General features: G+C 44.5%; 1 protein-coding gene and 1 long non-coding RNA gene across 5 annotated transcripts in view; one reads left to right on the forward strand and one right to left on the reverse strand.

Moving 5' to 3' along the window:
* LOC144381433 (uncharacterized) overlaps positions 1 to 11,718 on the reverse strand; it is a 148,058-nt gene extending 136,340 nt beyond the window's left edge. Inside the window, exons 1-2 of one of the 2 annotated variants that reach the window (XR_013446682.1) lie at positions 11,622 to 11,718; positions 10,707 to 10,994 (exon numbers count right to left, since the gene is read on the reverse strand). This is a non-coding gene — a long non-coding RNA (uncharacterized LOC144381433). Of the gene's footprint in view, positions 1 to 10,541; positions 10,995 to 11,621 lie in introns of those variants that run through there. The other variant, XR_013446683.1, reaches the window with a different exon arrangement.
* LOC118551618 (zinc finger protein 705F-like) overlaps positions 1 to 13,023 on the forward strand; it is a 54,820-nt gene that overhangs the window by 14,768 nt on the left and 27,029 nt on the right. The window contains exon 6 of one of the 3 annotated variants that reach the window (XM_036117479.2): positions 2,703 to 5,714. The exons of the other annotated variants lie outside the window; for them this stretch is intronic. Coding sequence (XP_035973372.2) covers positions 2,703 to 4,040 — 1,338 coding nt within the window. The 3' untranslated portion in view covers positions 4,041 to 5,714. Of the gene's footprint in view, positions 1 to 2,702; positions 5,715 to 13,023 lie in introns of those variants that run through there. 3 annotated transcript variants of the gene reach the window in all.

The following is a 13,023-nucleotide window of genomic DNA, read 5'->3' on the forward strand; positions in this document are numbered from 1 at the left end:
TTGTGAACTGTCAGACCAGAATTCTTTGGATGGCAAATTTATGGATCAATTAAGCACAAAGCATGTTTATCAAAAGACTCAAATATCCTTAGTTTCTCTGCAGTAAGAAGTCAGAAGTGCAAGCCTGTTTCAGTAATCAAGTGCTTTAGCACTTCATCCTATTTGGAAAAGACCTAGACATCCAACGAATTCAATCCCAATTCATCATCCAAGCAAAACTTTAAAGTTCCAGGTTACCAAAGACTTTGAAAGCTATCTTAACAGTTACCCATGAAAACTTGGTGACACTAAATTAACCATTATTTTAAGTCATCCTTTTTTTTATTATGTTAATCACCATACATTACATCATTAGTTTTTGATGTAGTGTTCCATGATTCATTGTGTATAATACCCAGTGCTCCATTCAGTATGTGCCCTCCTTAATACCCATCACCAGGCTAACCCATCCCCCTACCCCCTCCCCTCTAGAACCCTCAGTTTGTTTCTCAGAGTTCATAGTCTCTCATGGTTCGTCTCCCCCTCCGATTCCCCCCCCTTCATTTTTCCTTTCCTGCTATCTTCTTTTTTTTTAAGTCATCTTTTTGATAACAAATTGCAACCAAGATAGCATGGGCTTACTTGACCTTTATTAAAACTTTAGGAATTGTAGGGGCGCCTGGGTGGCTCAGTTGTTAATCGTCTGCCTTCGGCTCAGGTCATGATCCCAGGGTCCTGGGATCGGGCTCCCTGCTCGGTGGGAAGCCTGCTTCTTCCTCACCCCCTGCTTGTGTTCCCTCTCTCGCTCTCTGTCAAAAAATAAATAAAATCTTAAAAAAAAAACAACTTTAGGAATTGCATATAATCTCTAGAATAATTATAGCATTTACCCAAACAACATATCCTAAGGCTTAACATCATTTGTTTGACAGTGCTTTCCAAGTAACTTAACACACCGAATAAAAAGGCCTCGGTCAAAAAGACGTCATTTGCAATTGAAATCTTGGGAAGTTTGTTAAAACCCTAGAAAGTTTTAAAGCACATGCCTAAATTGAATTACAGATGCTTAAAGACCTGATAAAGACAAAACATAGAAACTGGTTTTTCTGAGCAGACAAAAAGAAAACAACCGTTTACATCTTCTTAGCAAGTGCAGACCAATAATTTGAGAAACTTGTCTTTTGAACAGAGAGAAAAGCAGAATTTTAATCTTATACCATGTACTTTTAAAATCCATTCATTTCAATCTTATTTAGTCTGTCCTTATCATACTTAAAATTCCAAAGATCTCCCTTCACAAACCTTCTACAACTTTACTTTGCATTCAGATTTTATCCTAAGCCATTTCTCTCCAAACAACAGTCTCATCCAGGACAAAATTACCTTCTTTTACCTTCAAAAAAATACATTCCCGTTCCTTACATCTTTTTTACATATCTCCTACTTTCATACATATAGAGTTGCTTCCATTATTTCCGTCCATCTTAGGGTAAGATCTCTTTGAAACTGCCACAGATGTAGCAGTGTATTCACCTTTTTTTAAAACTTCATGTAGCACAGTATCTTGGACTTGTCACATCTCTTCTCTGGCGGGGTGATGCTTCTGCTGCCCTAGGTGGCTCCGTCTGAGAGGTGTTGTCTGTACCCCCGTCATCATCATCCCAGATGTCGCCATCCCACTCCCGCCCAGCAGAACCCATAGCTACGTGCACTTTCTTAGTGTCCATCTTCCCTCTCTTTTATTTCTACCTGGCCAACCGTATGGCCATTTTTTTCTGCCCCATGCTGATAGGTGTGGACTTGGTAAGTCTGACATTGAAGCATAGCCATTCTAGATTGTAAATCCGCTACTTCCTTTTCTAATTTTAGTTTTTCCTCCTGGCACTTACCACGATGTGGTCATTTGTCTATAGGCTGTTAACAAACACCATCCCCAGCGAGCTAGGAATGACACATCATCTATCCCAGTTAGAGTCCGCAGAGCGTCTGTGAGCAGTGGTGGCTTGGCTGACTTTATTTTACCTTCCCATTGTTCATACAGACTGACCTGCTTAGACCATTCTTTTGCCAGTGAGCAAAACTGCGGATCTTCCCACTCAGGAATATCAGCATCGGGGGGGGGGGGGTTTCCTCTTCGAAACAGAAAAGGCATGTCGTGAATCCGGCTGACTACACCAGTTACGTTCTACATAAAAGATTGACGGCAGCCATACTCTCTGCTTCAAAGGGGAAAAAACACTCGATTGATACTATAAAAATCTACTAGAAACCGAAAGAAGGAAAGGGAAGTCTGTGCATAGATGAGGGCAGGAGTAAGCAGTAAGGGAGAACAAGAAAGGTACATCAACTCTTACAGCTCTTGGCATCCGGACCAGAAGGGCCCGTTCTGACCTGGAAGCCAGCTAATGTCCACTGACCAGGCTCCGAGGTCACTCATGCAGCAGGAGTCACACACACATCATTGTTTAGCCTGCCTGCGTTCGTGCAGGTCGGGGTGGAAGGTTCTGCGGGACAAATCACAGAAACCTCCATCCATATAATATGCAAAGGTAAAAATGTTTGTGCGTGCAGGAGATGAATACCCCATGTGCACATAAGTAACCTGGGGAAGGTTTTAATTGGAGATTATCACTGAGTGGTCAGCCTAGAATTTATATATAGAGAACTGAATGGATAAATGTTTCTGAGAAGTTCCTGTAACAATCTCATCTCTTTCCCAACAGCAGAAATATCACTCAGGAGAAGACCCTTTTGAACATATTGGGTATGATGAAGTTTTCACTCAGACCTACACATTGACTCAACATGTCTTAACTCACACTGGACAGAGACCCTATAAATGGAGTGAATGTGGGAAACATTTCAGTCATAGAAGCGACCTTTATAGACACCAGAAAACTTACATGGAAGCAAAACCTTATAAATGTAATCAATGTGAGAAATGCTTCCATAATAGAAGGAAGCTTTGCATACACCAGAGAATTCACACAGGAGAGAAACCCTATAAATGTGATGAATGTGGAAAAAACTTCAGTCGAAATTCCCACCTTCGTTCCCATAAAATAACTCACACAGGAGAGAATCCATTTGTTTGTAATCAGTGTGGGAGTCACTTCAGGTATTTTTCATCTTTAACTAGACATAAGCATATTCATTCTGGACAGAAGCCTTATGAATGTCATCTGTGTGGGAAAGCCTTTGTTCAAAGTTCTTACCTTAAACAACATGAGAGAACACACACTGGAGAGAAACCATATAAATGTCTTCTATGTGGAAAAGCCTTTGTTACAAGCTCTAATCTTAGAGAACATGAGAGAACTCACACTGGAGAGAAACCGTATAAATGTCATCTATGTGGAAAAGCCTTTGTTCAAAGCTCTTGTTTTAGACAACATGAGAGAACACACACTGGAGAGAAACCATACAAATGTCATCTATGTGGAAAAGCCTTTATTACAAGCTCTTGTCTTAAAAAACATGAGAGAACTCACACTGGAGAGAAACCATATAAATGTCTTCTATGTGGAAAAGCCTTTGTTACAAGCTCTAATCTTAGAGAACACGAGAGAACCCACACTGGAGAGAAACCATATAAATGTCCTCTATGTGAAAAAGCCTTTGTTACAAGCTCTAATCTTCGAGAACACGAGAGAACTCATACTGGAGAGAAACCATATAAATGTCATCTGTGTGGAAAAGCCTTTGTTACGAGCTCTTGTCTTCGAGAACATGAGAGAACGCACACTGGAGAGAAACCATATAAATGTCCTTTATGTGGAAAAGGCTTTGTTACAAGCTCTTGTCTTAGAAAACACGAGAGAACCCACACTGGAGAGAAACCATATAAATGTCCTCTATGTGGAAAAGCCTTTGTTACAAGCTCTAATCTTCGAGAACATGAGAGAACTCATACTGGAGAGAACCCATATAAATGTCCTCTATGTGGAAAAGCCTTTGTTGAAAGCTCTAATCTTAAAGAACTTGAGAGAACTCATACTGGAGAGAACCCATATAAATGTCCTCTATGTGGAAAAGCCTTTGTTACGAGCTCTTGCCTTTGAAGACATGAGAGAACTCACTTTAAATGTAGTGAAAGAACATGGAAGAGCCTTCAGCCACAGCTCTAATCTATAATCCGAGAATTCATAAGTGGGGGAAATTTATGGCCATATTCATTATGGAAATGCCTTCATTTTAAATTTATCCTTACACAACATGAGTGAACTCCATTTGGAGGAACCCTATATTTATCGTCGAGGAGGAAGAGACATTAGCTGATCTCCAGTTGTAGGGTGCACAAGAAAATTCAGTATGAATGATAATCTAACCTTCCTGGAATGGGAAATTACACAGGAGAATCTTACAAAAGGAGGTCACTCTAGGAGAGTAACAAAAATTGATGCTGGGGAGCTTATTCATTGTAATATGCATGGAAAAAACATTTACTAGTAGAAAAACTATTGTAGGCATGTGAAGTTTCACACTCTGTAGAATAGTGAATGAACGGAAGTCTTCAGTGATTTTTAATTCCTTAGTCAACATGCAATTTCTCACATTGTATATATGCCATTGCTAAAATCAGATGAAAGGTTAGAGTTTGCATTAGAAATCCCTGACTAGGAAAAACATCTATCGAGAATGTCTAACCACACAGTTTAGACATTAATTTATATTTTTGCCTGATGGCCTATTATAAAAATGTAAGAAACATATGTAGGATTGTGACATCATCTGGGAATTTTGAATGCAGAATTTTATGACAATTATTTTCTTTCTTAATGGACTCTAGTATGTAGAACTGCATATGAAGCAAAATTGTTGCTAAAAAATCCATTATATTGGTTAGGTCCTATTTTTCATACAGCAATAATTATGATTGGGTTCAACTAGAAAGTAATGTTGAATATTAACTGAAAAACAACACAAGATGATGTGTCATTACTACATATTGTTAACCATGTATGTAGATTATAATGATGAATTAAAGATTAATACATAGTTTGTGACCGAATTCTGCATAAATTTTCATTTTAGAATGGCATTATTGAGACAATGAAGGGTATTACCTGACAATAAGGGGGGTCAGTTCAACAGGATAGAACCTCTGTAAATATTTGCGCATCCAACATAGGAACACCTACATATAGGGATGCCTGGGTGGCTCAGTCGGTTAAGCGTCTGCCTTTGGCTCAGGTCATGGTCTCGGGATCCTGGGATGGAGCCCCGCGTCCGGCTCTCTGCTCAGTGGGGAGTCTGCTTCTCCCTCTCCCTCTGCCCCTCTCCCCCTGCTCATGATCTCTCTCTGACTCTCAAAATCTTTTAAAAAATGAACAACTACGTATATAAAACATAAACACATGTAAAGGGAGAAACAGTAATACCATGATAGGAGGGGAACTTGAATACACATTTTCATCGATGGCTAAACCATTCAGACAAAATCCGTAAGAAAACATGAGCCTTCAATGACACATTAGATCAGATGGATCCCGAGCACTCCATCCACGAAGGGCACAGTGCCTCCTCCAGTGCACGCGAGAACGCTCCAGGATTGACCGTATGTCCGTATCAGAGGACAGCCGTCTTCTCTTTTACCCCAGCCATGTAGTCGCCCGTCTGTTTCTCATAAAACCCCCTTGCTTTCACCCCGTACACGGGACACTTGTGGTTACTGCTGGAATCTGTGCTCCCCAAAGCGCAATTCTTCAACCCCAAATAAACTTTTCTCGTCGGTCTCTTGTGGCAGCTCTTGTTTTCAGGTTGGCAGATGTTTGCCACCAGGTACTACAGAGCGAGGCCCGGAGGGCCGACTTCGGTAGGAAGTGACCAGGTTCAGGACCCCGTTTGCAGCCCCAGAAGAATGTGTCCCTCTGTGACTGCCTCAGAAGGTCCCAAACAGAGCACCAAACCTTTGAGGAGAATTGCCCCTCATCCCTTCTAGGGGTTCTTGGCTTGGATACCCCACCCCAGATGGGGTCAAGGGCATGGAGGGAGAGGACCCCTGGACAGGAGCTGCAGAGCGACTGTGGGGTGAAGCGGTGCAGCGACCTGGGCAAGGCCAGGGTGGGTGGGGAGGCGGAGGGGAGGTGGGAGGCTCCAGCGCTGGAGAGAGCAGATGCTCCTGTTGGGGGGGACGGGGTTGGCTCCCAGCAAAACCAGTTCAGAGGACATGAGGGCCAGAGGAGGGGAGCCAAGGCAGGCGAAGGAAGGAATCAACCAGGCAAAACACATTCCCAGGAGACCGCGAACAGCATTCTAAGAAAAGAGGGCAAAGTAACCAGATGGACCTCCTTGGGGTGGAGGGGAGTGGGGCATGGGGCGACGTGAGCAGGGGGCAGATGAAGCCCTCAGACGAAGGGGAGAGGCTGCTGGTTTGTATGTGAAGCAGCTAGCAGGTACATTGGGGTCCACTACAGCAAAGTCAAACCTACAGCAACAAGACCCATGATCTCCCGTTTCTGAGCTGGGGTTGTAGGTCCTTGCACCTGGGAGAGAACGTGGCCCGTCGCTGCAGGAGCTCGCGCAACTTCCATCACAGTCATCCCCAGGTTTTATATTTTTATGCCTTTGTAAATCTCATGTTTTAACTTACATTTATTCATCGCTCACAGGTAAGTAGAATTGACTTATATGACCTTGAATTCTCTGAACTTGGTAAGTTTAATAACTTTCTCTGCACTTTTTTTTGTTTAGTTGGATTTTCTGCATACACAGTCACTTCATGTACTGTCTTCTTTCCCAGTTTTTCTGTTCTGTTGTAGCGTTATTGCCGAGCGTAACTCCTGCCCGTGTGTCAGATGCAGAGCGAGCCGACCGTTTCAAGGGGCAGTAAGGGTGCGGGGGTGGGGGGAGCAGACGGTCCTGTTGTGGCCCATTATATCGGAAAACAGTCTTTCTGTACGACCTGTGACGGGAGTGAAAGTTTTCTCATGCACTTTTTTTTTTTTTTAAAAGATTTTATTTATTTGAGAGAGAGCACGAGCAGGGGGAGCTGCAGGCAGAGGCAGAGGGAGAAGGAGACTCCCCGCTAAGCAGGGAGCCGGACGCGGGACTCGATCCCAGGACCCTGAGATCATGACCTGAGTCGAAGGCGGATGCTTCACTGACTGAGCCACCCGGGCGCCCCTCTCATGCACTTTCTAAATGACGATTTGCTAGCACTCGTGTCCTCAGTGAGGAGTTGGTCAGGTCTCTCCTGGCAGTGAAGATGGGTCTTGTAAATTATTTAGAGAGAGCGCGTGAGCGGGGGTGGGGCAGGGAGCGGCACACACACAGCGAGGAGCCTGACGTAGGGCTCGAGCCCACGACCCTGAGATTGTGACCCGAGCCCAAACCAGGAGTAGGCCGCCCAGGCCCCCTACTTGTTGGATGTGATTGGTGCAGGGATTTTGCCGGGTGTGCTCTGCGGGCAGTGCGTGGGGAACGGTGGCACCACGGGGCCTCAGCCTGGCACGGTGACTGCAGAGGGCAAGGCGCTCTCCCGGGGGGGGGGCCCACCAAGGTGACGTGTCCCCCATATCAGACCACACAAGGATGTCTGTGTTTGTCCCTCACGGGTTGGGTGACTGACCCATAGAGCGCCCGTTGCTGACTCCTTGGAGGCATTCAAAATGCTGTCCCCGTGATCACTGACCCTACAAGACCCCCAAATCACAAACTTTGCAGATCGTAGCCCCAAACTTAGAGGATTTCCACTATACATTTCAATAACTCTGCTCCTAGTCTTCCCTTCTCCGGAGCCCCTGCAAGTCCCACAGGCCTGACCCCACAATGCTGGTTTCACTTCTCCCAGGCTCCCCAGTGGGCGTGCTCTGTGGGTCTTTACTGCACTGCTGAGCTGGTGCTTTCTACCTCGTGTGCCCTCTAAGACATCACACACCCTGATCCCACAAGCCCTGACACGTGCATGTGCACAGAGGAGATCGGAGAACACGTGCCTGTGTTGTGACAGTCACGTGTGCACCCCCACCCTGACCACACTCAACAGACGAGTAGTGGCCAACACCCTCAGTCGGACAAACCAGGGAAACGACGGTGCAGATCCGAGGGCCATGTACTCTGGCCATCCTTATATGCAGGGAATCTGGCTGTGCATGTGTCTTGATCAGGAGGCATATCACACTCGGACGTCGACACGGAAACCCAGGGCTTCGCGGGGAGAGGCTCAAGGCCCAGGCACAGATCCGTGGTGCCTCAGTCCTGGCAGAGAGTGTAAGACTGGTGGGGCCCAAGGGTCTGCATCCGAGGTGTTTGCTACAAACATACCAGCAAAAAGATTAATGGGAAAAATGCAGAAAGGGGCGCCTGGGTGGCTCAGTCGTTAAGCGTCTGCCTTCGGCTCAGGTCATGATCTCTGGGTCCTGAGGTCAAGTCCAGCCTTGGGCTCCCTGCTCAGCGGGAAGCCTGCTTCTCCCTCTCCCTCTGCTTCTCCCCCTGCTTGTGTTCCCTCTCTCTGTCAAATAAATCAATAAAATCTTTTTTATTTTTTTTTTTTATTTTTTATTTTTTTTAAAGATTTTATTGATTTATTTGACAGAGAGAGACACAGCGAGAGAGGGAATACAAGCAGGGGGAGTGGGAGAGGGAGAAGCAGGCTTCCCGCGGAGCAGGGAGCCCGATGCGGGGCTCGATCCCAGGACCTGGAATCATGACCTGAGCCGAAGGCAGACGCTTAACGACTGAGCCACCCAGGCGCCCCAAATCAATAAAATCTTTTTTAAAAATGCAGAAAATGTAACCAGGGTCCTATAAGAATGCATTAAGGATTCAGTATGAATCCAGATGGTCAATTAGGAGGATTTGTCCTCAGAACAGTCCTATTGCTCTTAAAATGTGGATGTAAGTGTTTTGTACATAAAAATATTAAAGCATTCTTTGCTTGAAAATATATGAAGTAAAAGAATGTCAGTTTCTGCCATCGGTGAGTAGATTTTATTGGTCCAACCCATAAAAAGCAATAGCAAAACCTGGTTAAAATATACAAATCTTTGAAGACATTGTTATGTAGATGTTTAAACAGGAGTTTCTCGGGTACCAGAGGAAGAGGACTGCCTCATGCACACTGGTGTTTCTACGGGGGCAACTGAAAATCATCAGGGAGTGAGAATGAAGTCCCTGGAGAAAAGTGGAGCCTTTCTGGGCTTAGTAGAAATAAGGTAGAATTTTGTGCAAGCAAAATACTGGGGCTTCTGCTTCCCGGTAAGACGTGGTGAGTAGAGGTGAGATGGCAGTAGGAAATATTCGCTTACAGGGTGTATTTGTGAAAGTTTAGAGAGTTGGGGGGCCAAAAAAGATTCCCTGAACTAAGATGCTGCACAGGTAAAAGTCCTCACTGGGGGCGGTGAGATCACCAGGCGTTTCCACACCTGAAGAACTTGCTTAGTGTGGACACTGGCAGTCTTAGGGAGAAAGACATCACGAGTGGGTAAAAACAAGCTGATGGGCACAGTCCCCCAAAACAGGGCTGCAGGCTAGGAGGTGGGGATGGCAAGAAAGGTGCTATAATACCGTCCCACGGTTTTGGGGGGATTGCTTCCAACTGCAGGAAGGCATCTGCAGTGGCTATTTTTTTTATAAGGATTTTATTTATTAGAGAGAGAGAGCACAAGTTGGGGGAGAAACGGAGGCAGAGGGAGAAGCAGGCTCCCTGCTGAGCAAGGAGCCCAATGCAGGACTTGATCCCAGGACCCTGAGATCATGACCTGAGCTGAAGGCGGATGCTTCACCGACTGAGCCACCCAGACGCCCCTTATTACTTTTAAAGTTTTGATGGCAATACTAACTGTCCTTTTAAAGGAAGATAACTGATGCACCATCAGCGTTTACTTGATCTGTTAATAAAGAATTTCTGATGATTTTTCGTAAAGTAGCTTCTCCAGCATGAATTACCTTATTTTCATAGAAGATTTTATCCTTCTGGTGATTTCTTTTTCACTTATTTCCTGTTTTAGCAGTTACCCTACACTAAATTTTCTTGTGCACACCAAGGCGATGTTTAGCCCAACGAGCATGCATATTGAGTGCAGACTTATAGTTTTTGTTCTGTGGCATTTACTTGTTTGATTAAAACACATTTCTGTAGAGTTCTTCCAATATAGTTTTTGCATCTATGAACATGAGCACATCATTTTCTCATTTCTGTTAATATGGTTGTTTTAATGGATATCCTAAATCTGAATCACATTTGCATCCTGACATAAAGGTCCCTTGATCATGGCACAATATTTTACTAGGTTGATGCAATGTTTACTTGTATTTTGTGTAATATTTTAACATTTCTTGGCATATGTCATATTTGTCTGACATGTATTATATGGGCCAGTTTATGGAAGGATCTATTATCAACCTTTATAAAAACCACTGGGAAAGCTCGACTAAAGCAATACTCTGAAATAGTTGAATTGCTTTTTCAATTAGTTCATTAGCAGAGGTTCCCTCTTGGACTATATGAACTTAGTGCTGTGTGTGTGTTCCCTTCTGTTAATTTCTCCGTTTCTTTGACATAGAACACAAATTCATCCTGTTACTGTTCTGGAATGAGAGCAGTATATCCAAAATGAATCTTTTTTTTTTTATTAAAAAGATTTTATTTAATTGAGAGAGAGCATAAGCAGGGGGAGCGGCAGAGAGAGAGGGAGAAGCAGACTCCCCGCTGAGCAGGGAGCCCGATGCGGGGCTCGATCCCAGGACCCCGGGACCATGACCTGAGCTGAAGGCAGACACTTAACGACTGAGCCACCCAGGCGTCCCTGACATTAAGTTCTTGTGTACATTCTCAACTGTTGACACATTCTCCTAACGTTCTTCGTGGGATCCCATTTCTCTATTCATCATTAAATGATGGTGCCACTTGGGAATTTGGTGCTTAACAGATAATTGGATTTCATCATAAGAAACCTCAGGGAAGGACAGCATTTCCTGAAACACACATGCTTCTCTTCATCTGAGTCTTGTGATGAGATGCTCCCCAGACGCTTCTGCTGAGATCCCCTTGTAGGGAGAGAAGAAGGGGAAACCTGGAAGACATTTTTCCAGCTCTGACACAGTGCTCAGACCCTCCTGCCTCAGTGCTGCTCACTCTCCCACCAGCCCAAGGGTCTATGAAAATGCCACAACCTTTTGTTTGGGGTTTCCTGAACAGCAAGACCAGCCCCACATTCGTGTGCACTGCTCTGTGACCTGTACAATGTCCCATCCACCAGGGGGGGAACTTCTATGGCCGGGGCTCTTGCTTGTGCCACCACAGTAAGTGATTATAGGGTTCACGCTCTCATTTTTGACTGGATGGCTTGCTGCTCTGACACAACTCGCTGCCTCCCCCGGGCCGGCTGAGCTCCTGCCATGGGCTGTGTGGGCACAGAGGGAAACGGGGCTGTGAGCTCGTGATGTGCCTACGGGACGATTTACCATGAGGATGCAAGCACAAGGGATGTCGATTTTGGAGACCTGGCAAGAACCCCTGGCAGAGGGACTAGAAACACGCGATGACAGACACGGGTATGGGCACAGGGGTTGGACAGCGGAAGACGTGGCGTGGTGACCCTGGAGAGCAGACACGGCTGGCGGGCACAGGGTTTGAGAAGACGAGGGAAGACGTGGGACCCAACTAGATCAGTGCTTAGGAGCAAATCTATGGACTTAACGTGGACACGTGCGAATAGAAGAAAGACTGCAATCAGTCACCTCCATGTCCTTCTTAGGAAGTGAAAAAGGACACAAATGCTGGAAGCAGATAGAAGGAAGAAAATAAAGACAAGAGTGTAAGATAATGACACAGAAAAAGACAATATAAACATCAACCAGAGTAAACATTGTTACTGATGATAATACCAGTAGTAAGCATGCTGAGGAAAAGAAACGGAGAGTAGACCGAAGTGCTGATGGGGGTGGGGATACTCTCTGTGGGGACTGTAGATGGATCAGACGCCGACGGGGGGCTTCGGGACACACGTGGGACACCTTCTGCCCATAACCTCCCGTGGCCCACTGCCTCTTCCAGGCCCCAAGCCCACGGCCCCCACGTAACCGTGCTGTGAGAAGGTACATCCTTGCCAGGTTCCAGATCTCAGAGGGAAAGCATTCTTTTTTCCTTTTTTTCTTTTCACCATTAAGTGTCCTGTTAGCTCGAGTTTTTTTTTTTTTTTTTTTTGGTAGATGCACTTTTCAGATTAAAGCAATTCCATTCCCTTCCGGCTATATTTGGAGTTTGCACGATACTGGACATTGAAATGTGCCCTATGCTTTCCCTCATCTCTTGAGAGAGTCATACTGATTTTCACTGTTGTGTTAATATGGTGAATTACATTCATTTAAAAAGTATTGATTCAAAAAAGAAGTACTGATTCAGCCTTTCATTCCTGGGAGGATCTCTACATTGTCTTAGTGTCTTACCCTTTTTATATATTATTGAACTTTTTTGCTTGTATGTGTGTGGGTATATGTGTGTATGTAATATATGTATACATAATATTCATATGTTTTAACATTTCATTTTTTTATTTTATTTTTTTAAAGATTTTATTTATTTATTTGAGAGAGAGAATGAGAGAGAGCATGAGAGGGGGGAGGGTCAGAGGGAGAAGCAGACTCCCTGCCGAGCAGGGAGCCCGATGCGGGACTCGATCCAGGGACTCCAGGATCATGACCTGAGCCGAAGGCAGTCGCTTAACCAATTGAGCCACCCAGGCGCCCCTGTTTTAACATTTTAAATAAAATTTTTGTTTTTTTCACCTTTACTGTGGTATAATTAGCAAATTGCAGCGGGATATACTTAAATTATAGAACATGATTTGATATACATGTACATATATATACATAGTGGTGGATTCCCACGGTCAAGTTAATTAACACATATATCACCAGCTGGAAATCCATGTGTAACTTCTGACTCCCCCTCAAACTGAGCTACTAATAGCCTACCGTTGCCTGGAAGACTTACCGAGATAATGTGATATTTGTACGTTATATATGTTATACACTGTATTTTTACAGTGAGGTAAGCCAGAGAAAAGAAATTATTGATATTAAGAAAACAGAAGGAAAATA

Source organism: Halichoerus grypus, chromosome 3 (genome assembly GCF_964656455.1).
Source record: "Halichoerus grypus chromosome 3, mHalGry1.hap1.1, whole genome shotgun sequence".
Classification (NCBI taxonomy): Eukaryota; Metazoa; Chordata; class Mammalia; order Carnivora; family Phocidae; genus Halichoerus; species Halichoerus grypus.